The 26,303-nt window shown below is 39.2% G+C and overlaps 1 protein-coding gene and 1 pseudogene across 1 annotated transcript; both read left to right on the forward strand.

Annotated features, from left to right (window-relative positions):
- The first annotated feature begins 8,999 nt into the window (after positions 1 to 8,999).
- On the forward strand, positions 9,000 to 17,765 carry gtf3c5 (general transcription factor IIIC, polypeptide 5). Its single transcript, XM_034710184.1, is given in 16 exon segments — positions 9,000 to 9,325; positions 10,714 to 10,741; positions 11,177 to 11,374; positions 11,624 to 11,755; positions 11,758 to 11,824; positions 11,971 to 12,154; positions 13,968 to 14,072; positions 14,762 to 14,788; positions 14,790 to 14,877; positions 15,082 to 15,162; positions 15,850 to 15,938; positions 16,147 to 16,229; positions 16,316 to 16,455; positions 17,464 to 17,534; positions 17,536 to 17,608; positions 17,611 to 17,765. Coding segments are annotated over 16 exon segments (1,614 nt in total). The 5' UTR covers positions 9,000 to 9,118; the 3' UTR covers positions 17,652 to 17,765.
- Positions 17,766 to 19,861: 2,096 nt separating this feature from the next.
- LOC117830734 lies at positions 19,862 to 26,113 on the forward strand (annotated as a pseudogene).
- Positions 26,114 to 26,303: the final 190 nt, after the last annotated feature.

The raw sequence follows: 26,303 nt of genomic DNA on the forward strand, positions 1-26,303 counted from the left end.
TATTTTTATAACTTACTTTGGAATAAAGTTATGTAAAGTCACATAGTGAACACTGTCTTTCGTACCTGAAAGATAAAACTCAGGTTATTGTTTGTCTAAGCCCAGCACTGTAAACAAACGTTTCTAGCTGTTTCTGTGTGTTTTTATGACTCACTTTCCTGTCGGAGCAGGATGTAGAACGGTGTGACTGTGGCCTCAGGTGAAAATCATTTGAGGGATCAGAGATAATGTGCAACACAGTTATCCTGTATTCAAATAACACTCCCGGAACACCATGCAAATCCAAGGCTAGCCAGCTATGACACCTGAGAGTGACTAGAAAGCAGAAAAATGAGCAGCGAGCTACATCCTTCTGTGTGCAGCTCTCTGGTAATAACCTGAGAGGCAAAGCCAGCTTTATAATCTCAGGAACAAAATCAGATGTGCACAAACTATCAGCCGTACCAGAATACATGTAGGCTACACACCCTCCCAGGGAAGCTGCACGGCAGTCACAGTGTGTGGAGAGGAATGGGATACAGGGATTAATAAGAGGCCGTGGAAACGGATTGATTACTTAGTCAACCGTCACCACACCCAGGTAGACTGTTGGATTTACTTCAACAAACAAATGGCAGCTCTGAGGAAGATTCACCACCTTCCTCAAACATCAAACCTGTTAGGACATTAAGCTGCCCGAGGCAAATCACATCATCACCTGAACCCTCTAAATCTGACTGAAGGAAGAGTCGCAGTCTGTCAACATTTTTCAAACAGCTGAAGTTACATCACGATGACGACACGCTTTTTCAACGTAAAGGAACCTCAAAAAGAAACATCAGGATACAGAAAAACACTGAAAGAAGCTTGTTTGTTTGTCAGTTTTGAATATTTACATTTATGCACTAGTGAAGATGTTTGAACTATTTTTCTTTATTGATGTGTTTACTGAAGTAATGCTGATTTTCACAGCAAACATTTAAAAACCTACTTCAGTGTGTCACAAAATACTAAGACCCTCTGCATTCCCGTGCTCCATCAGGCTAAAAACAGAAGCTTTCAGTGGCGTGATCATCATTTAATGGCCATGAAAGAACACCAGAGACATGCAGTGCACCATGGGTAATGTATTCTTGTGCTGTTTTGAATCTCCAAGAGACACTAGAAGAGAGAACAGGGAGCTGTACTGACAGCTGGTACGAAGTTAATGTGGTGGAACATCATATAGAGTGTACCAGCCCACTCAAAGCACTATTCAATGAGATACTGTGTGTGTGGACTGTGTTTGTGTTTGTAAATTATCATGGATTTTTCTAAAATGTGGAAGTATTTCACTCAACTTGTGCTCTGTGAAATATTGTGTTTTGCTGCTTCATCACTCTGTCTGGTGTCTCCTTTGTCCACGCTGTCACTTCTGTGTAATGTTTATGCAGCCTAGAGAAAAAAGTAGCATTTATCCATTTATCATGGATTTTTCTAAAATGTGGAAGTATTTCACTCAACTTTTTTCAGTTTTTATATGTTTTAATTTTGTTTATTTTAAAATGTGTTTGATGAGTTTTTACAGTGTATTGTGTTTTAAAAATGATGTTTCCTGAAATGTTTTAGTGTTTTCTGAATTGATTTTGTGTTCATGAATTGTTGTAATTTGTGAATTGTTTTGTCCTTTTCCAACATGTTGATGTGATTTGGCTCTCAGAGGCCACCATAGCTGGATAACTGCCTTCAGCAATGTTTCTTTAAGAGAGAAAAAAGACCAGAGGAAAATTTTACTGCTCAATGCTTTCTCTTCTAAGTCTCTGGAGACCAAATTGAGATTCTCACTTCAGCCTCATTCAAGTTTCAAATTGTTCTCAATCGTTTCTCATTACTTTCTCCTAAAATTCACTAGCAGAAATAATTGAGACCATAACATGAGTCTCATTTCAGACTTAAATGAGAGATCTCATTAATGGCTAATTTTTCTTCTCTTTTTTAAAATATACTTTTGGCCTTTTTGCCTTTATTGGGCAGGACAGCTGAAGAGAGACAGAAAATGTGGGGAGTAGTGAGCAGGGGAAGACATGCAGGAAATGGTCCACCAACCGGGAATCGAACTGGCGACCTCTGCGTAGAGGACTACAGCCTCTATATGTGGGGCGCTAAGACCACTAGGCCACCAGCACCCAAAACACTCCACCCCTTTAATTGTAATAATCTGGCTAAATCTGGTCAGAAATTTTAATTTTGCAGGGTACTATAAGTGTTCATGAAAAGATGAGCTCAGGCTCTTTCTTTGCTCCATCTGAGCTCAACATAAGACACAAAAACTGAGTCTGACAAAAACAAATGGATGAGGTTAGATTGAGACAATTGAGAGAGCTCCCTGATTTCTCCACTTGAGCTCAAAAGGAGTCACAACACCTGAGAAATACCTGAGGATCATTTCAGATTTTGACGAGATCTCCTTTTGAACTAAAAAGGGAGGCTAAGCTGAGACTTTTTGCAACTTTTTTTTCTTAAGGCAAGAATGAGCAACAGGAGACATAAGCTATAGTCGCATTTTGCTTTCAAACAGATCTCATTGTTGTCTAGGAGACAAAAATGAAACACTTTTGAGGTCTCCTCTCTAAATTTCTTTTCCTGTGGGAGATTACAGACATGATCATTTACCATCAACAGAAAATATGAATTCACCTCATGATGAGTCACCTCTGCATAAATCAGTGTCTGTGTGGGGAGAGGGAGAGGAAACATAAGGCCTTACTGTCTGGCAAACAAATCTGAGGTCTTTATGCAAAATGTGTTGATATAACCAGGGCAACAGGCTCTGTTGAGATCCCCTGCAACAGTTAGACCGGCTGCGGCAGGTGCTATATCCTGGTGCAGACACAAATCAAAATCCTGCACAGGTAACCAACAGTACTGTGACAGAGGATCATGCTGGGTGGGACTAAACAAACAGGACACGAGTCCTGAAAGGAGAGGGGGGGGGGGGGGGGGATCCTGCAGGGACAGCCTGGGGGAAAACCGGGAGAAAATTAGGACCGGAAACATTTCTTCATTTGTGTACAGGTGTATGGGAGTGAAAATCTTTGTGTTGTGCAACAATTTTGATTTTTAAACAAGGATGTCGACCTAAGCAGCAGATAAAGTCTCTGCTTGTGTGTTTATGTTGTTTGTTCTGGGCTCGTTCATTTGCATGCAAGTTGCCTGAGGTGTTGTGGTATCCTGCAAGCTGCAAGTTCACTTGGTTTTCTTTTTAACTGTCCTGCTCTCACTGTTCCTTTATGGTATGAGCTGCGTATGAAAAGCATGTGTTTGCTGTGTGACAGATATCCTTATTAGGTCTGAAACTTGCTGCCTGAACAGGAAAGTAACAGCAGAATCCGATAAAAGAAACTGAACAATTTTGTTTCAGCCAAAAAAGATAAACCAACACATTTTTAGAAATCAAGACCTAAACATCAGAATGAGTCCTAGAAAACCAGGAAAAGCTCATCTCGAGGTAGCACTGTCTATGTAACCTAAACACAGCCACATACCTAGCAAAGAGGCTCTGAGCTGGAATTTGTCTTGCAAATTGTCTCTATGCAAATGAGCCCCGGCCAGTACAGGATAAAGGATGGTTCAACACTCCTGAGGCATCCGAGACACATTCATTGAGGACAGAGTGGGAGATCCCCGAGAAGGGCCACACTTTCCCACATGAGATCAGAGAAATGATGGCAGTCTGAGTCAGAATTCACTGAAGTGTTATCAGCCAAGATCTTTTGTTTAACTGGCTTGTGTTTTTAACGTAAACATGAGAAAATCACTTTTTCAGTTGTAGGACACCGATTCATTCTCTGTTTCACCGGTTTTCTGCAGATAAGGATTTCCTTGATTTGTTTGTGATGTACAGAACCTCAGTGTTTTATTTAACCTTAAAACAATAAAGGTTCCTGTCTTTGGTGGGATTGCATGTGAGAGAGCAGAACTTTATTGGCTTTCCACTGAATCAGGGTAAACCTGGAAAACAGCAACATTCAAGTCCAAAAGTTGGAACTTCAGCAAATATAAAGCTTCAAGTGTTGGACCAAGAAACATTGGGAAATGTTAAAGAGTAAACACAAATGCTGTAAACTTTCTGATGGTGAACATTTTAAATAACCTTGTTTGTTTTCAGTAATAAAATACAATCTTTCTCCCTTAGTGGCCACACAGCACAGAAGAAGACAGAGAAGACTGCTGCAAACAAATGGACTCACAATCTGCAAATGAAAACTGGCCTGTGTAAGAAAGATGCATTACAGGACAGCTGGTTGTTGTGTTATTATACTACTAAAAAATGCCAAACTGGATCTTGTCTGCAAAAATCTGATCATTTAAAGTGATCACAGAAAACAACTAACAACTACAGAAACATCTGTTTTCTTCCTCACTGTGAACTCTTCAGATGGACACAATCAAACATATAAAGAATGTGTCAGCAGATTTCCGCTGTATGACTGGACATGGGAAGATGTTGTATGACCACATCCTCTGCTGTCACACGCTGAGGGTGTGTGACGCCGTCTGATTGCCAGTGACACGTATTTTTGTGCCTGCTCTCCAAAAGATAAGTGGCTTTAAAAGGCCACGCCCACAAAGTGTCTACGAGATAAACACAATACAGAAGAGCGATATTTCCTGAGGTTGCTTTTTCTGGGATTTAAAAGCTTATTTTATGAGTAAGCGACACAATCTGATGCTTTCAACTTACAGCCAGCCTGTTATCATTCAAAAAGAGACCTAATGCAGGAAACAGAAAAAAGGAACTCTTGACACTTTACAGGGTTCTCATAAAACGTCCCTGTTATAATTAAAATACAAGCTGAGAGTCTAAAGTGTGTCATTGAATGATCTTAAATATCTTAACCAACTCTATATCGATGACTTGCAGTAATCAAATGCTCTATTTATGTATTTAATATGTATATACAGTATATTGTATGTATTCTATGTAAAAGTCTACTTAAAAAGACTCATTATAGTTGTACTTAAAGAGTTTTAATGATTAAAGTCATTTCAGTTCAATTAAGTTGTAACATTTGTTGCTCTTCCACTCTATACTGAAATTAAACTATAGATGAACTTCTGAACTTTTCTGAGTTTTTCAGGAGCTCTGTCCTTACATTTTTCCAAAGTTTCTTGTTCCCTCACAACATGAAGTCTTTCCTATGGGACAAGGTGTATGGGGGAGAGGGATTGTGAGCGAGTTAAGAGGCAGAACACGACATCAGCAGCACACAGGGAATGCTACGGTGTAATGTTTAGAAGATGAAGGTGGAAGAGATAACAGACACCTTCGGGATGATGACAGTTTTCATGTTTGTATCTATGCTACATGCGAACAGACGGATGTGCAGACATGTTCACTGTTCTTGTGGTGAAAATGAATCTCTGTCAGTTGCAGATGTTTTTATTCATCCTGTGAACGAGAGGTGAGAGTGACGACATTGATCACAACATTTTCAAATAATCCCTGCTGTGTTTTTTGCCTGTGTGAACAGAACATAGCTGGACTGCCATTAAAGATCCTGAACTATCAGCTCAACCATCCCAACAAAGTGTGCAACTTCTGTCTCTGCAGATCCTTATTTGGGAAATGTATTTAATAATGAGTTTAATTCTTGACAGTCACAGGCAGAGCTTCATATCAAAGACACCTGTTGAATAAATTAAAGAGTGCAGTGAAAGCAATCACTGATCATCTTTGGTTTTGCCTACAGAAAATGACAAGGCTTTGTGGGTGTGGCCTAATATCTACATCACTTCTCCAAATATGAGTATACACACAGAAAGCTTTGCATGTGACAAACAGCAGCTGTAGGTTCGGAGGTTTGAGCTGCAGACGCTGACAGAAGGGATAGTGAGCGGGAGCAGGGGGGTGAAATCTGAGTGCAGCAGACTCTTTCAGAGTTAGCTGGGCGGTACAGGCTCTCTGATAACCTTATCATGGCCTCACCACACAGTAACGGCTGGATCAAGCCAGCAGACTGCAGGGAGGAGCGGACAGGCCTTCAGCTGAGATAGCACCAAGAGCTGGATGTATATTTGATGGACAAGAACCTACAAGAGGAGAAGACAAAGAAAGACAAGAAGAAAAGATAGTCAAATCCTGCCGTCACCACAGAAAATAACAGATTGTCAGTCAAAGTCTCTCAGTCCCCTCCTCCTTTTTTCACCTCGCACAAAGCAGAGGTTCAAAAGACTGTGACAGACCAAGCTGAGTGTTTTCACTGAAGCTCTTTAGTCCTTAAAAAGTTGTCACAGCTGCACTTTGATATAAATGGAAGATATTACAACAGAACACAACCTATTTGATAAATAGGAAACATGGTGCAATGTGAAGCAGACAACTTTGTAGCTTTTGGAAGGCTTTGTCCCTTCTCTGCTGTTAATCTTTAAACTAAACTAAGCTCAACAAAGCTGTTCCTTTGGTCTGGACAGGGATTAAATACAGTGTGAACAACAGGTTTATTAGTTTGTGTCTCTGGTTGACTCTCATGATAGACATCCAGCCCAAAAGTGAAATGAAAATACTGCACAACCTCAAGCCAACCTCAAATACACTCCAGAAAATGTTTATTGCTTCAGCCTTCATATTTTGCGGGGGTCACAAGATGCCATATTTCAAATAACCTAAAACTGCAAATTAGGAAAGGCAAATATAGTAGAAATAATTGAAATAAAACCTTGAAAATAAAATACATTTCATTAGTTTTCTGCCTTTCTTTGTTGTCAGATTACTCCTGAGGGCCAAGTCACAGCAGCACAGTAATGTGTGCACAGAGGTAGGCTCATTTTATGCCGTATCTTATATCTTAAAGCCAGTATGAAGCTCACAGACTCTCCTGTGCCTATTAAACAGTCCTATCACTGCTACAGTCAAAACAGGAAGATTAATTCTGCTCTGAGCCGTTTATAAATTACTGTCAAATAATATTCAGGTTATTTTGGTTGTTGTGTTCTTTTGTGATTTTCCATAATGTCCACAGGGGTCACATGTCTCTGGCACCTTTATTTTGGGGTTTGTAGGCTGAAAGGTTTGGTAACCCTATTCTCTAACCTATATCATGAAAGGTTCTTAAGTCAAATACAAGGCGGCCATTGGCCCACATTGTTAAAAATCCAGTGTTAAGTTTGCTCTTTTTCAAAGGTGTGAGGAAGAAGACAAACGAGAATCAAAGTAAACACAGCGTTACATCAGGACATAATTGCCTTTACAACAGCATCTTAACTAAGTTGGTAAACAGAAAGACAGGACAGTTTCTTCAGAGTCCTCTTTCTTCTCTGAGGGGATGACAGTCTGTTGACAGTTTCTGGGAGGGACAGCACTCAAATCCTCTTTACTAAGGTCTCTCTGACAACAGGGGATGTCCTCCTCTGACAATACATATATACTTTGGTATAATCCTCAGTATAAAATAGTGATACACAAAAAGTTCTTTCAGATGGACTCGGGCGTTTGAGGACATTCAGAAACGTGTGATGTTGAAATTTGATGAAGGTATGAAGGTATTCCCACAGTAACAGTTTCCTCCATTGACCTCATGCTGTGTGGTTACGCCATCATGTGGCCAATGTATATTTGACTTTCCTGTGACAGCTTCAACAAAATGTAAAAGTGTAGGCTACATACATACAAAAACTAATGTTTTAATGGTTTCATTCTTTTTGAAAGAAAAACATTAATTCACTAGTATTATATTGAAGATATTTTTGACAAGATGTCTTATTTACTTATGTAATTATCTAAAATGCTATTCAATTCAAACTGATCTTTTTTAGTTATTTTTTTGTTGTTGTGATTTTCATGACTAACAAATAAGCAAAAGGATAATTAACAAAGTTATGCACAACACATGACAAGGAACAGCGTAACAGAAAGTCTACAGGTAAGGAGCTGGTGGCATGATATATCTTAAAATGTTGTTTTTGTCAAATTAAGCAGTTACTTTTAAGACATTTTAATAGAGTTAGAGAATAGACTTTAAAATCCTGCTGATGGTTTATAAAGCACTGAATGGTTTAGGCTCAAAATACATTGCTGATCTGCTACTACTTTATGAACCACCTCGACCTCTGAGGTCATCAGGTACTGGTCTGCTTTCAGTCCCTAGAGTCAGAACGAAACATGGTGAAGCAGCGTTCAGTCATTATGCACCACATATCTGGAACACACTCCCTGAAAGCTGTAGGTCCGCTCCAACTCTCACCTCTTTTAAATCAAAGATTAAGACTTTTTTATTTGCCACTGCCTTCCTATCTTAGCTAATTTTAACTCACTTTAAATTAAAATTTGAATTCAATTTTTAATATATTTCTAATTTTCCTTTTCTTTTCTGTTATATTATATTTGTCATTTTAATTATGTTCATTTATGCCTGTCTGAGTGTTTCCAATGCTTTTAATGTTTTAATGTAAAGCACATTGAGTTGCCCTCGTGTATGAAATGCGCTATACAAATAAAGCTGCCATGCCTTGCCTTGACTTATGGAGAAGGATGACAAATTAATACAAATGAATAAAAATAATAATGCTCAAAATGAAAATACCTCTCATGAAAAAAAAATACATAATAATAATACTAATAATACTAATACTACTACTACTACTACTAATAATAATAATAATAATAATAATAATAAATAATAATAATAATTATTATCATTATTATTATTATTATTATTATTATTATTATTATATTAATAAATAAAATAAATAGATACATTTATGCAATGACTTGAATGTGAGATTTCAGTCATACATTTTCAGACTGCTTTATTTGTATATTTTATTATTTGTTTAGTTCCACCAAAAATAAAAAATACAAACAACTCAATTTTGGCTTCGCATTTTGTGATACTTTTTTAATTTTTTGTTTTTATTCATGTTTGCTTATTTGTCACATCAAAAGCTTATTTAATAAATAACATCTTTACAGTCCATGCTATGGTCCATGCTCAGAAGGAGTAAAATCCTCGGACCTGGAATTGTTGATAGAAACTTGCGGATCCAACGTGTTGTCTAGCGTTTCCACACGACGTTATTTTGCAGACGGACACATTTCCGCAGTGAGAGCAGTTTGAGCGGCTAAGCTTTCATTCTGTTTCTCTCGCTCTTGCTTCTTTAAATGAACAGAATGTCGGATTCCCGGGACATGAAGCTGGACTTCTCCCTGAAGGAGCTGACTCTGTCCTCTCAGGATGAAGGTCTGCCCGGCTCCTCTTCCTCGGTGGATCTGCTGGACAACAGACTGGTGTGTGTGGAGTATCCGGCCGTGTTCACCAATGTGGACAAGATGCTGGAGACTCTGGGAGGTGAACAGACTGTGTCTAAAGTAAGAGGATTACACATTATGAGGGACACAGTGTAGTAGGCTAACTATCAATAAATGATTATTCATTTTTTGTCATTGTGTGATTTGCATTTGGCCGTTTCAGGAAGTGTCATCGAGATAACAACTTCTAAATGCATCAGGATTATCTCAGGATATCTACAGTCTATATATAAATGTACACTCTATGGTTCAAACACACATGGACATACATTCATCCATTTTATTTAATCCTCAATCCTGTGGAAAATATTCATTATAGTGATTTTCTCCAGATCTTGATATAATGTCAGATGATCATGAGGCAAAAACAGAATACATTTTTTAGTCTCATAAATAAGACAAGAGATAAGATAAGAGATTCCTTTACTGTCCCACAGCGGGGAAATTCAAGTGTTACAGTAACAGAGTAGATAAAGTGCAAAAGAAATATATAAAGCAAACAAGACCCTATAAATTAACAATTATTAAAAATGTATTAGCAAGTAAAATTTAAATCAAAGAGGTAAAAGATAAACATATATATATATACATACATATATATATTATTGATTATAGAGTCTGATCACTGCAGGAAAAAAAGACCTGCGATATCTCTAAATCAGAGAAGGCTCTACGATAAAAGTAGGGATGCACCGATCCGATCCTGGTATCGGATATCGGCTAGATCGGACTCAAAAGGCTAGATCGGATATTGGTGACAAAGGGCCGATATATAGTGCCGATCCATATGGCAGATCATCTCAGTTCTATGCTTTTCTGTGTTTACAACAGCCATGTGTGTCTACTACATCATCAGCGCCGGCCAGTCTGTGCATTTTTGCCTGGTGTAGCATGATGTAGGATAACTACAGAGGCTCTGCAGTTTAGGTGCATGTCACGCTTCTTTTGCAAACAACTTCGCCGGAAACTTGTAACGTGTGCAGCGGTAATGTTTCGACGGATGGCAGTCGCTCTGCAAAATATAACTGGAGCCCAAAGGAGGAAGTTTACGTCAGCTGTAGCTGACTGCAAAGAAGCAAGAACCTTCTATTATGGATTCAATGTGTGAAAAAAACGGAAAGGTTATGGATTTTATTCTTCTGGATCCTTGAAATTAAGGGATTCCATCCTCTGGTTTAGCACTTGGAACCCAGGTACAGTTCACCGTCAAGTCAGAAAGCCTGAAGTTGCCAAAACATGAATCTATCTTCACATTAAGGAATAGAGATTGTTAAATCAATACCAGGATCGGATCGGCTAGTATCGGTATTGGCAGATACGAAAGCCCAGGTATCGATATCGGTATCAGGACCTAAAAAGTAGGATTGGTGCATCCCTAGATAAAAGTATGTTTTCAGAAGAGATTTAAAAGAGCTTACTGACTCAGCAGAACTGATCTCCTTGGGCAGATGGTTCCAGAGTGTCAGACCCCTCACTGTGAACGCCTTGTCCCCTTTCCTTTTCATTTTTGTATTTGGATTGGAATGCACAATAAACCTCTGCCTGAGGATCTCAATGCATGCGTCAGCTCATAGGGTACTAAAAGGTCTGCTATATGGCTCGCAGTAAGTCCATGTAGAGCTTTAAAAGTAATCAGTAAAATCTTAAAATCAATTTTAAAACATATAGGGTCGCAGTGCAAGGAAGCTAAAACCGGAGAGATGAGGTTGTATTTTTTGTTTTTGCATTATCCATACTGTATAATAATAGTGATATGTGACACTGATTTAAGTTAACTGAATACTTCCTTGAGTTCATAGTAAACATCTCTGGTCACACCTTTACAGCTGTAGTGACTGATCTGTGGTGAGAGAGCATGTAATGACCTCTATCATATCTGACTCTTGTCTGTGTGTTCCGTTGATCTTGTAGACGTTCAACAACCCAACAGACGTCTGAGCTGCGTTACAGACCCGAAGGACCCTTTCTGTCACTCTCTGTGTGGAAACCGCTTCCCATCGAGCAACCTGCTCCTCAGAGTGCGGAGGCGGGTGCGAAAAAAGGACCCAAAGGATGCAGAGATCCAAATGGATATGCTCGGAGTCATCGGGACAACGTACAAATTCCAGGGTAAGATTATAAAGACTAAAAGAACTGTAGTTTAATGAAGATTATTTAGACTATCTGTGCTCTATTTTAACATTTACCCTCTCTGTGTTCATCCATGTCAGAAATATGGAGATTTGTTCTGTTTTAATCTGCTCTACTTAAACTCTTCTAGTCTCTCGGTTTTCTTTGTTGTTTTTTTCCCATTTTTGAAATAAAAAAGTAAAGACTGATTACAAGTGCCTTGTTTTCATGTGTGTTTATTTTCTGCAGGGTTTGCAGACTTCCAGTGCCTCGCCGTGCATTCAGAAGATGGAAAAAACACGTCTTTGTATGAAAAAATCATCCTCCGCAAGTCAGAGAACCAAGAGTTCTTTGAGAAGCCCATGCCCTACTTCCTTCCACCGCCATCTTCTCACGTCTGGACACTCCTGTGGATTATTACTACCGGCCGGATATCTTTCAGAAGTGAGTGTGATGGCTCTGTGGGACAAACATCGTCTCATCGGTCAACACTCCCACTGCTGTGTAGTCTCTTTGTTACATGTCGCTGTTTGTCCTGTGTTAACTTTCTGCTGACATTTCTATCTAACACTTTCATGTCCTTTCTCCGGTTACAGCCAGATGCCCTTGAAAGAGTCGAAATTTATTGGTTTGAATCGCAATCGTCGGCCCCACAATGCAATTTTTGTGAGTTACGCTGATCCCACTGTACCCACGGAGAGTCTGGAGGGAGCCAGGACCAACTGGGCGCGAGTCTGCGTGAAGGACAGCGACAAACTGGCAGAACAACAAATGATTCAAGTATGTGTGCTGATGTAGTCATGGTCACTAAACATGGTAACTGAAAGCACACACACACTATGGTTATCATGGTCACTTTTTAAAGTAAAGAAATCCTTTAGTGCAAAAGGAACCACTGTGGACATAAGTATAGTGTGTATATATATATATATATATATATATATATATATATATATATATATATATATATATATATATATACAAGAACTCTGGCTGTGACCATGACTTAAAAGAGGACCAGTTGGGTAAAATACAAAGATGAATTTGGCAAAAGCCATGAATTTGAAATCTCCTCTTTATTTTGTTACGCTGCCACAAATGATAGAACACCTCAATTGTGAGGATTTATTACCTTGTTTGTTTCATATCATAAATGACATTTATTTTCTCTTTAGACAATTTGTAATAAAATATGACCTACAATATAACAAAACAGTATAACTTAACAATTCAAAAACTTAGGATTAGAATCAGTCGTTTTACAATATTTGCTCACATTTTACAAACTAAACCAGGGATTTTCAACCACTGGGCCGGGACACACTAGTGTGCCGCGACAGATCGTCAGGTGTGCCGTGGGACATTATCCAATTTCTCGTACTTAGTCCCAAAAAATATTATTCATATATACTGCAAATAATTTGCCATGTAGTGCGTCTGTGCAGTGTAATTCAATACTCGCCCATGTACTGACCTGCGCTACCCACCCACTGGGTGGCAATAAAGCGCACTAATGACCTTGTTAATTTAAGATAATAGAATTAATGATACGCGTGAGAGGTATATGTGACAAAACATGGCGTACACAGCGATGGATAGATATTCAAAAAGGAAAAATTGAAAACTCCAAAGTGGGCCCTGGATAAAATTCTAACCCTGATGAAGAGTGTAATATGGGAGGTGGAAAAGGCAGCTTTTATTCAACGGTGTCTGCGAGAGCTCTCAAAGCTAGCTACTTAGTAGCTGAACTCATAGCCAAATCAAAAAAGCCACACTGTGTCAGAGACATTAATACTACCTGCAAAGACCATTGTAAATGAGATGCTTCGTCCTGACAGTTAAAGAAGTAGCCGAAGTCCACCTCTTAGATAAATAGATTCATAAATTGAGAGACTAAATGTGTCATTTTGTAACACTTTTGGTTGGTGGTGTGACTCTGGATTTTTTTAATGTAAGAAATGTGCCTTGGCTCAAAAAAGGTTGAAAAAAACTGAACTAAACAATAAACAAAACATTCATAGATGGATCAATAAGCAGAACAAGCGTTAGCTGCAGATCTAATATTTTCCCCTAACATTTTTGTTCTTTAATTTTACATAATCATTACTTTTTGTGATAAAAAGAGAAATATTCTAGCCTTTTATAATGAAATAGGAGCATGTTAGACATTGAACTGAAACCATTTAGTTATGTACAGGATTGTTATTTGCTGCCATCCCCATCTATGAGGGCTTTAAAGACACTCTCATGTCTAAACACTGACTTGTAAAATTAAACTGCATTTTTTTTTACTCTATTTTCATTCAAATTCCCCTCTAACATTAAAATGAAAGTTTATTTATTTAATTTATGTAACAATTTTAATGACACCATGCCTTTTCTTTCTCATCAGGTCATTTTTATCAAACTCACTCCATCATAACATCCATTCAAAGTCAATGAAGAACTTTCTGCCAGTGATAAAAATATTTATTAACACCAGTTATATGTTGATACTGTTGATAATGTCAGACCTGAGTCACATTATGTAACATAGGTACACCATTACATTACCCAGACTTTAATCTTATCTCAAACCAAACCGTGTGTGCAGATGTTTGAGAGCCGGCCCATCTGGTCCCGGAACGCAGTCAAGGCCAACATCAACGTCCATCCTGAGAAAATGAAACTGCTGCTGCCCGTCTGCGCCTACTACATGGTGAGCTGAAGGGACAGAGTGTGCCTGGTGAGGAGTGCCGGCCTTTATTTCAGGGGGAAAGTCATTATAGTTCCATGCATTTTAACAATGACACTCAGCTGAACCAAAAGGTCTCAATAGAAATTATTTACAGCATTTGATTCATAGAGGACATTTACTGGTTTGGAATACAGTATATAACAAATCATAGCATGGCATTATTTTGTTGAGACTGTGATGTGTGTGTAATGTATCAAATCCAACACAACAGCTCCACAAGCTACAGCGTCCAACACTAACAGAGAAGACCGCCCTTCAGACTAACTCTTAAAGACTGTCATGCTTGTACCTGACAAAGGTGAAGAAACCACATCGGATTTATTTTACTGTAAGTTTGTTGCAGTCTGAAGAGTGGTGCAGTTTTTCTTTGCTTGAGGAAATAACCAAGCCCTCTCTATGTCTAAAGTTCTGTGCTTTTTTTGGCATGTTTACCTTTATTAGAGAGGACAGTGAGGGGAAACATGGGGATCAGAGAGTGGGGGAAGACATGCAGCAAAGGGTTGTGGCTGGGAGTTGAATTAGCGACCGCTGCTCTAAGATCCTCCTTTACTGACGCCCCAACCAAGTCCTTTCTAAATGACCAGAGAAATGCCAGAAAATGAAGTTAAGAGTTAAAGAAATGAAGTTAAACATAAGACTTTCCTTTGCAGGTGACGGGGCCCTGGAGAAGTCTGTGGGGTGAGGTTGGGCTACGATCCCAGGAAGTGCAGGGAGGCCAAGAAATACCAACTACTGGACTTCAGGATCCGCTGTAGTGACAAGCACGGTGAGAACCTGTGGCAGGGCAGGACGACTGTTACAGGCTTTGTTTTTATAAGACTATGTTAACAGTATACAATAAGAGTTAGTCTTTTGTTTATTGAACACAATCTTATTTCTATCTGAATTTTTTCTCATACCATCAGTTTGTATTCTTGACCTGTCCCCCTGACACTGACTTGACGTTGGTTCCTCCTCTGTCCTGTCTCAGGGTATTCATCATCTGACATGCCAGTTAAAGCCAAGAGGAGTGCCCTCAACTACAGCCTGCCTATAACGTTCAACAAAGCAGGTGAGTTCAGATGCTTTCACTCAGGCAGGAGGCTGGAACTTAGGCTGTTTGAGGGATTTGGATCAGACCACATCCTTAAAAAACTCTCAGAGGGATCAGACTGAGAGGTTGAACTCCCGCTGACATTAGAAGTGACAGTGTGACTGCAGCATGGATCACCTTTTCTCTGATTAAGCTGAAGATCCAGTTTTACTCATAGTCACCTGGTTCAGGAAACATGCTCTGTGAGGTGACGTGAAGCAGGAGGTTCACTGACTGAAGCCTCTGACTGTCTGATCAACTTTGTAACATCAGTAAAGGATTACGCATCAATGATTCACTGATCCTCCAATCATACATAATTATTCAATCACTTCCTGTTAGGACGGCCAGCTGTCTGCTCAGCCTCTCTGTAGTTTGAATCAGCTCTTTGAGTTCCTCAAACTCCCGTTACACAAACTCAGAGATCACATGGTGATGGAGATAAAGTTAATTCCAATACTTTATTATCTATTCATATGACTTCTTTTCTTCTTCACTGGGCTGCTTGTGTTTTATTTCTGGATTAATATCATAGACTGTGTAATATACTCTCGAGTACAGCACGCAGTGATGAGTCAAAGTTTTTAAATTGGTGATAAACACAGCTCCATGGTATACAGTATCCAATTGCTTAGTGCTGTATAAACAGTCTATTTACCATTTCAGGTCCTCAGGTAGCAAGTGTGATGGAAATCCCAGCTCATGAGGGTCCAAGCACGAGTCGGGATCCTGCACGGATCACTTACCAGATGAAGGTCTGTGAATCTCCAATATGGTCCTCCAGTAACACTCTTGATCGGGACTCCTCTTGCCTAATTTTAATTTAAGAGTTTGTATCTCATCTAAATAATTGACCACACTTCAAACACATTTGGACCTCTGAATTAGAGAAAGATGAAAGGGTTTGTCTGATTATTCAGTTGATATCTTGTAATAAAAGTGACTTTTGTTTTTCCTCCACAGGAGTCTTCTTATGTTTTCAGAGAGGGCATGCTGCCTCCTCACAGACAGATGTTTTACCAGCTCTGTGATCTGGAGGTGGAAAGGTAAACTACAGCGCTCTGTACAAATACTTCATGTGCCAGGAACATGACTCACATTTCAGGTGTCATGCAGCTTTTTGTGTGTCCAGTCTCAAACAGGTGATCGAGCAGAAAGGTAAAGAGGAGGTGTGTGACGAGCGGGACGGCTGGTGTGTCGTTGGCACCACCGACAAGCTGAGGGACTTGATCTCCGCCATGATCAAGAAGATCATCCGAGCCAAGAAACCCTGTAGAAAAACATCTGTCACCACTGTATCTGTGTCACCTCATGAACGCTGAGTCCTCGTCTGATCCGTGTGATGATGCATGAAAAACACAGATAGTTCCAACCACTGAAGAAGGCATCATTTAAGATAAGATAAGATAGATAGTCCTTTACTCGTCCCACAATGGGGAAATTTAAGTGTCACAGTTACAAAGTAGACAGTACAAAAAAAGAAAAACTATATAAAGCAAACAAGAGCCTATAAAGTAACAATTATTAAAAAGTTATTAGCAATTAAAATTAAAATGAAAGAGGTAAAAAATAAGCATATCTTCAACATAAATATATATATTATTGGTTATAGAGTTTCACCACTGCAGGAAGAAAAGACCTGCGATATCTCTCTGTGAGACACCAAGGGCCAAGCCGTTTTTAAACTAGGCTGTAACATGTTTATTAATGCTGCAAAGATCGTCTTTTTGAATGGGTGTCTATGTGGTTTCTGGTGTTTATGCAGCCAGCCTCAAGTGGAGGCTCGATGAATTGCAGTTTATAAAACTTCCCCATGGCTTCATATTTTGAGACCGGAGGTTGACGCTTGTTCCCAACCTGTATGGTCCTATTCAAATATAGCAGGAGCTACTTTTCATCACATTTAGTGTCTGTCTTTGGCTCAGAATGAAACACCTAAACATATACTGGATGAATTACCCTGCATGTAATGGTCACGGAAGCACAGAGTCCTAATAGTGTTTCCTTTAGCAACACTTTAAGTGTCTCAACGATATATTGTAAATAACAACCGGCAAAGCCTCTGCTTTCAAAAGTAAAGCAAATAGAGAAAGTGCTTCAAACCTCAGCCAGAAGAGGGGACTCCACTGGTTGTTTTTTAATCCAATAAAGAGGGAGGAAAGGGGATTTAGTCCTTGTCTGATGAGGTGAGTGAAACAGAAGAGCTCATCAGATCTGATCCTGCAGTTGAAGTGTGTGTTGCCTGCTGCTTTATCACGTGATGTTATTCCTCCCCCTCAGCGGTGCCTGAATACCCCAAGAAACGCAGACGAGTGGGCCTCAACAGGAAACCTGACATGGATTCAGAAGAAGAAAGAGATGCAGGACGAAGAGAACAAGGATGATGAAGATGAAGATGATGACGATGATTTCCAGCCGTCTGAGGGAGCGAGAATGAAATGGAAACAGAAATGCTGGACTACATCTAACATGAAGCCTCAATATTGGTACCATGAATCATGACGTCATATTTGTATTTTTGTCATAGGTGATATGTTGAATAATTTAAAGTAAAATGTTAATAAAATGGAAGAATTTCTAGAGCTTTGAGTAAGAGCCAGTTTGTTTTAGTTTTGGTAATACAGTCCAACAGAAATGTGTGATAGCAGTCGGGCGGAGCTCCCTTCTTATAGATAGCTTAAATTAGAGACATGGTGAAGTGGTATCCTCCAATCAGAGCTCAAAGCCTCCGCCAAACCATCAAACCTATGTCAGAGGCAGCGGAGAGAAGCAGCCAGTGGCCCCCTGCTGGGTGTCGTGTTGAATGTGCAGGGGACACACTGCGGGGCTTGATCCCCCCCCTTGGGGCCTTCCTCAGGTGAGGGTGTACAGTTATGAAAGGCTGAAACATCCAATGGACCCTGAAGTATACTACTGATGATGTGTCCCAAGCCAGTTCAACCATACTCTCTGGGTAGCTAAACCGTCTTTGTCGGGCCCCGGCCTGCGCTGACATTGAATACTAATATCAGAACATATAGAGCAGAAACAATGTTTGTGGGGACTTAAAAATGTGGTGATAACTAAGTGTTTCTGTTGAGGCACTCTTCAACTCCAAAATGTACACTTATCAAAGCACTTATGGAGCAGTCTTAGAATACCCTTAGTCAGATCTGTGACAAAGAGGTGCTCCAGATGAATAGAAAAGGAGAACACTTTCAAGAAACAAGATAAAATAGAAAAATGTGTATGATCAGACTAAAAATACTGTTGGGGTATGCATTGAAAAATGAAAGCAAATAATGTGCACTACCAGTCAAACGGTTTGGACACACCATTTCATTCAATAGTTTTATTTATTTTAATTTTTTTCCAACATTGTAGATTAATACTGAAGACATCAAAACTGTGAAATAATCTGGTTTTGCCATAATCTGGATTACAGTAGTCAAATAGGGCTATCCACTGTGTACTAACCCTACCTCTGAACAACACAACTGATGGTCTCAAACACATTAAGAAGGCAAGTCTTTCTACAAATGAACTCTTGACAAGGCTCATGTTAATTAGAAACCATTCCAGGAGACCACTTCATGAAGCGGACTGAGAGAATACCAAGAGGGTGCAAAGCTGTCATGAAGGAAAAAGGGGGCTACTTTACAGAATCTAAAATATGAAACATATTCTGCTTTTTTTTTAACACTTTTTTGGTCATTAAATAATTCCACATATGTTCTTTCATAGTTTTGATGTCTTTGGTATTAATCTACAGTGTTACAAATCATTAAGATAAATACAAACCCTTGAATGAGAAGGTGTGCCCAAACATTTGACTGCTAGTGTATGTATATACTACATTGACTTAATAAATATGTGCTATTAGGATGATTTATTTGCATTCACTCAGGAAATGAAGGGAAAAAACAGTCTACCTTAACACACTGAAGTAATTGTCAGCTGTGATAAAAGAATCTTGCCGTGTTAGGACAAACGTTAGACAAAACAAGTGTTATCTTCTGGTCTGGCTGCAGCTGTGTGAATCAGGTACAGTCGGCCAGCTGTGTCAATCGAGCAGAGGCTGCACACCTGAAATAAAACATCAAAACTTCAAAACATGAAAGCTCAAAGTCTTCCCTTGGTGTCTGGCCTCACAAACCATTTCTACACAGACCATGTTAATAAAGTAACACACAACCACATGAACAAAGGCTGATCAAGCAGAAGCTAAGACATTTAGTGCTACTTTTTTAGACTTTCTGCTTGAGAAAATAATCTGAGGACCTTTTCAATCAGTGATGAACATTTCAAGTAAAACATACAAAATAAACAATGGGTAAATGCTTTAAATGTACCTGGAAAGGGAAATGTCCAAGGCCAGATGCAGTCTGTCTTTTTATCAAAGGGAATTTCTCTTCCGATGATATTTTGGCTGTAATCCCAGCGACACTGATAAGACATGCTGCTGCAACTTGTGCCAAACTCTACCTGCATATAACACAAAGGCTTTCAGCTACAGTTGACTTCATCATCAGTGAAAACTAAGGAAGTATAAGGGACATAATGTCTGAATACATGGGGACACAATGTGACTGAATAAAATGCAACATATAGAGAAGTGGGTCCCCAGATGTAGCTCAGGGGAGGGGTCTCAGTCCTTATAAAAGTCTGGACCACAATCAGTCTTGTTCCAACAGGCACGATGAAGCTGGGACTGTTGATAGCTGTTGCTGTGTTTCTGGAGACGGCCTCTGCGGCCTCTGTGAGTGTCCCTTGATGATTAGTTGCAGTTGTTATTTTGGAGAACATGAGTGATTGTTATGTTTAAAACACTAATAGATTTAATGAAAAGTCCTCATGTTTAGAGGTCACAATGTTTCTCTAATCTTATAAATTTATGGTTTATTATTTGATTATCTTTATTTTTAGGAAACATATTTGGTGACATTGTTCTGTTATTCATTCATTCAAATATTATCACAGTTTTTTAAGTGAAATAATGTAGTTTTCTCTCATCCCTGTAGCTTGGGACGGTGTACACAGAGGGAGGGATGGTGAAGGGCGACAATATTCGTCTTGGTCTCTTCCGTCGCATGGATGTTTTCAGAGGGATTCCCTTTGCTGACATTCCTGGAAGGTTCCAGAAACCTCAGCGTCACCCTGGCTGGGACGGTGGGTACACTGATTCAACTTCTCACCTACTGATCATTCAAGAACTTATAAATAAAAGGCTTTAATCCACACTACAGAGATAAACACAACCTGAGCATCCATTGCAATTTATTGTATCACTGAAAAGTTAAATATTTGGCTGTTAAGATACATCTGCTTTGATTTAATACCATCAAGAATTTTCTGGTAAAACAACATTTAAAAAATGTCTTTGACCATCACTGAGGAGATGTTCAAATGGGTTCAAAAATGAAAATGTTGTCTTTTAATATTAACAGACATTGATTCAAGTTTATGTTTAAACAGTTTTCATTGGGAAAGTTCTCTGTTTCAAGATTCATCACATTCACACACACATTAACATCAGTATACAAGAACATTCTCATATAAGGATCTTTCTATCACATTGAGTTAAAATCAGAGTTAGGATCATCCTGAAATACATCTTTTTTTCCATTTAACTTTATTTTTATGTATACTGTATAATATCCAAGGTACACATTTATAATAATTCATACTATCAGGATTTGTATTTTTAAACTATGTCTGAATATTCATCTGTTACTAGAATTTGTCACTACCAAAAACAAAACGATAAAAAAGAAAATTAAGATAACTTTAATGTTGACATTTTTAAAAGTTCGTTTTTCCATCTTTTTTATTTATTCATATATTCATTCATTAATTTACGTTCTGTTTTGTTTTATATCTAAATCAATAAGGATATATTTTTAAGAACATTTTAAGCTTCATTTAATATTTTGTTTACAAAATATATGTTTTAGCATAAAGTTCTATTTCAAATGAAGGGATCATTAGTAGTCTAAATTAAATCAGCCCTAACATCTTAGTTAATAACCAAATAAGCTTATACCCCATTTGACAGAACATGTTATGTGCTGTGTCCTTTGCAAAGACTCAATCGTCCATTAGAAATTTTAGATGAATTAAATGACTAACACTCCACAAACTACTTTTTTTAATATCGTAATTTTTGGGTGAATTTAATAAAGACAATATCAAAATAAGTTGCTAGCAGCCCTGAACCGGTCTCGGCACCTGTGAGGTGCTTGGTGTGTCATTGCCTTGAGCCCACACTGCAGCGATGCGGTTCTGAGTCTTCGTGTTTTGACACCACACAAAGAAGTTTGAGTCACTTCCAGTGTGCACAAAGTGACTCAAGAGATGCTGCAGTGATCATGCCAAGTGTTGCTGCACATGAAATGAAAGCAAAGCAGGGTTCATTTAGATTATATCATATTTTAAGAAAACACTTACTGCCTGTTATCAGGGTAACAGCAGGCAGAGTAAAAATGAACATGTATATGTAGGTGTGTTCAGGCCCTGACTGTGATCAAACATTATAACTGAGAGCTACTGCTGCCTCTTTCTACTGGCTGCTGCTTTTACTATTGATACAACATGACAACATTATTTAAGCCTTCAAGCTTTTTATCACCACGTTTAAAAAGTCATAGAAAGTGATTTCCTGTTGTAAGCAGGTGTCAGTTTGACTAAAGACAAATACTGGCATACTTCTTGTTAGTCTCTTTGAAAGCTGGATTAGAGAACACTTTCTCTGAGCTCTCTGAAAGACGAGTCCTGTAATAAAGAACAGCAGACATCAGTAAACATGAATCAGACTCTCCGTTTGATTTAGGTCACTGTCCCGGCGACCTTTTTATTACATCTTAGTGCTTCATGTACATGTAAGTGAAATGTACTGTGAGGACTATATATCACCTTACAATAAAACATGTGTCGCAATATATTCTATGACACCCCCATGTGTGTCTCTTGTCAGGTGTTCTGAAGGCCACTGAGTACAGACCCAGATGTCTTCAGGTGAACCTTCTCATGACCGACACCAGAGGCAGTGAGGACTGTCTTTACCCTCAACATCTGGGTTCCTCATGGCAGCTCAGTAAAGACCACAAGAAGCAAACAGAGTAATTCCCAGTTTAGATCTGAGCTTCAGCAAGATTCAATCATGTTTGTTTTTTCAGTGTCCACAGATCTGCCGGTCATGGTCTGGATCTATGGAGGAGGCTTCCTGGCTGGTGGCTCCATGGGTGCTAACTTCCTGGATAACTATCTGTACGATGGGCAGGAGGTCGCAGACAGAGGAAATGTCATGTGTGTGACACTTGGATATCGTGTGGGAACTCTGGGCTTCCTGAGCACTGGGGACTCTGACTTACCTGGTGGGTGCTGGTTTAGTTTTTCACACCTGAGAGCATAGAGCCCAGAAGATGTTATCCTCCCTGCTAATTTTCCCTTCATTAGTAATCTCTTCTGTGATTCCTCAAAAGGAAACTAGGGTCTGTGGGACCAGCAGGCTGCCATCGCCTGGGTGCACAGGAACATCCGTGGTTTTGGAGGAGACCCTGACAACATCACCATCTTTGGAGATTCTGCAGGTGGAGCTAGTGTCAGCTTCCAGGTAAAGAACTCTTTTCTGGTAGAACATATAATATGCAAATAAAACAAATTCACAACACATATGATTTGATTTTGTCTAATAATTTAAAGAACATGAATGCAAACCCAAAAGAGAAGCAGCTTAAAGTCGCAGTGATGTTAAACAATCATATTCCTCTGACTGTTGGATAAAATGAAATACATCTCATGTCTTCTCTCTGTCTGCAGACTCTCACTCCTCACAACAAAGGGCTCATCAGGAGAGCTATCTCCCAGAGCGGGGTCGCTCTTACTCCCTGGGGGATCAACAAAACCCCTCGCAAGTTTGCTGAGGAGGTACATCAACTTTTTAATGCCTTTTTTAATATGTCACTAACATTAGAAGATGCTCACATGATTAAAGGGAAGTTAAAGATGATTTGAACTCCCACGGCAGATTGCTCTGAAGGTCAACTGCCCCACCGGGGATTCTATGGCTGCCTGTCTGAAGATGACTGATCCTGCAGCCCTGACCTTGGCCGGCAGTCTTAGTATAACCAGTTCAGCTGACAGTAAGGACTGCACCTCACACAATCAGGTGTACATATTCATTGGAAACATTGTGTTGGTGCTTTAAAGCAGATGCCAGAGGAGTTCACAATTATACCATGATGAACATCCAAAGGGAGGTGACACTGGTGATGTAATTTCAGTTCAACATTTACCAGAAACAAACCAATCAGGAATCCAAACAGAGGTAAACTTTTTGCAGTTTACACAGAGGCTGATTATTCTGAAATTGTTCAACTACTTGCTCACAGTCTCTCACAGAGTGATGTTCCTCTCCCACTCTTTACTGCTGACAGACTCAGCCTCTCTGAAATGCCCCTTTTATGCCCAGTCATTACTAACCTGTTGCAAGTTCATGTCATTAGTTGGGAGATGTTTCTCCAGGTGTCTTTTTTTTCTCAATAACAACGTTTTCAGTGTTTTTTTAATTTTTTTTGGCTTGGTCCAAACTTTTTTGAAAATCAAATTTAAACAGAGCATATATTTTGCATAAAACCAAACATTTGGCAGTTTCAACATTTTCTATGTTACCTTTACACAATTTTAATTAATAATTCATTGGGTTTAAATGGTTTGCAAACCATCAAGGTCTGTTTTATTAACACTGAACACAGCCTCCTAATTTTTTACAGGTTTGCATTTTGTATTGAACCATATTTAAAAAGTCCTTATTTTATTTTATCAATTAACAAAACAAAAATCAACATTTGAACTAAAAAGCTTTTGGAGAAAATAAAACCGTGCTTTGGAGAAAGTGCTTTACTTCCAGCCTCGTGATGTGTGTTCCAGCTATAACATTTTAGATCCAGCTGATGGTAATTCAATGAAATACATTATGATGACAGTAAAATGCATATTGCCTTGAACAAAATGTTAAAACTCTAAGTTTTAAAATGGCTGCCCACTAATCAATGGGTGACATTGAAGTGGTTTCCATTTAAGGTATTTAGACTCTCACCAAGTGGCTCACTGACCGTCTGCATCCCTTTCTGTTTCCACTTACATTTGATGGCCACTATTTCCCCTCTGCATAAAAAATAGAGTTTTGTATCGGTTTGAATTTTGCTTGTGAAGCATACATCTGTTGTTTTGTCAGATATATATTGATAATTCATGGAAACTGATGGTATACTCCTCCACTAGGCCCCATCGTGAACAACCTGCTCCTCTCTCTGTGGTCGATGGTGACTTCTACCTGATGAGCCGAGTAAACTGTTCCACAACGCTGCTGAAATCGACTACATCGCTGGAAGTGAACGACATGGACGGCCACCTCTTCACTGCTCTCGATGTTCCCTCAATCAACTCCCACCTGTTGGACACACCTGTGTGAGTTCAAGGCATTTGATCACAGAAACATTGGAATGAAGTTCAACAGATCCAGAGACACATGACAAAACTTGTTCTGGCATCATGTTATTGACATCTTATGTGAAGGGATTGTAAATGAAACCTTTTCCTGTTTGCAGCGAGGACGTGAGAGGCTCCTGGCTTCATACACTAAGGAAGGCGGCGTAGCTGCTTTAGAACAAGCCTACTCCGCATACACCTATAACTGGGGATCAAACCCTAACAAGGAGACCATCAAGAGAACTATTGTTGACATTGGAACAGACTACATCTTCCTGGTTCCTACTCAGGCTGCCCTCTACCTTCATGCTGCCAAAGCCACGTGAGGATAATTATTTATTTAAAAAGTTACTAAACAATAACGTCAGATTATTTTTGAAGGTGGACAGTGTGTAGAAAAAGGCATTCAATGGAGCAGTTCACTTTATTTTCTACCTTATTTTTATTATAGATAATTAAACAACAAATTAAGCCATCATTATGTTGTATTAAACAAATTGTATGTTTCTCTCACAACTAAGGGAAGTACTTAACATAGCTTTCCATATATCAATAATTAAGCTTTATTGTCATTGTTACTCTGTCAACATAATAATAATCCCCTTCTCATTTCAACACTTCAGCTGGTATGGTTGTCTTTTTTATTTTGTGGGTTCACTGTGAAATCTGCATCAAGTTTCTCTGTGGAGAGCGTAGCATCCAACAACCTGCCACAGCTGAAGGTCTGAGATCTGAAGCTGACTTTAAGAAACTTCATGGCCTAACTTCTGTCAGACAGAAAGATGTCAGCTATTGCATTACAGTATCTTTCTTGTACTACTACAAGGACTGTTATTTCTGTTCTTTAAAACATCTCTTTTTTTTCCATGTCTCACCAAAGGACTGGCCGTACCTACTCCTACGTCTTCTCTCAGCCCAACCGCTATGGGCGGCATCGGCAGACCCTACCCCAGCTGGATGGAGCCGACCACTCTGATGACCTGCATACATGTTCGGAAAGCCTTTCACCACTCCCTCGGTTACTGGCCAAGACACCGTGACGTTGCCCGCTACATGATCAACTACTGGACTAACTTTGCCAAACTGGGTATACTCTGCAAACACATGACACAAGAGCACCACAGAAGAACACAAACAAACTGAGAGAGGAAAACTGAAGTCACTTAATGCATGTATTTCTCTCTGGTTATGTCCACAGAGACCCAAACAAAGGAGAGAACGTGCCTTGTACCTGGCCTGAGTTCACCAGCTCTGGACACAAGTACCTGGAGATCAACTCTAATATGGACAAGAACTATGTGAGACAGCAGCTTAGATTACGTTTTGTCAATTTCTGGGGGAGCGTCCTCCCTGAACTCTCTGGAGCCTTCTCTGAATAAAAAACTTGTAAATTACACCTGAGGATCCTGGAGGATGACATCAGTAATGAATCCTTAACAAATAAATGGCTGTTAACAAGAAATTATACGTCCTTGGTTTGTTTTTTATTACTTTACATAATGCCTCTGTAAATGTGCAATATGTAGTTAACATATTCACTCTGCATGTTTTATGAGAGTTTTAAAAAAATGAGTAACCAGCTCGTGTTTGTTATAAATATGTCAGTTCACTGACTCAAAGAGATTTTCCAAACAAAAAACACTTTTTTAAAT

This window comes from Notolabrus celidotus, chromosome 19, assembly GCF_009762535.1.
Source record: "Notolabrus celidotus isolate fNotCel1 chromosome 19, fNotCel1.pri, whole genome shotgun sequence".
NCBI lineage: Eukaryota > Metazoa > Chordata > Actinopteri > Labriformes > Labridae > Notolabrus > Notolabrus celidotus.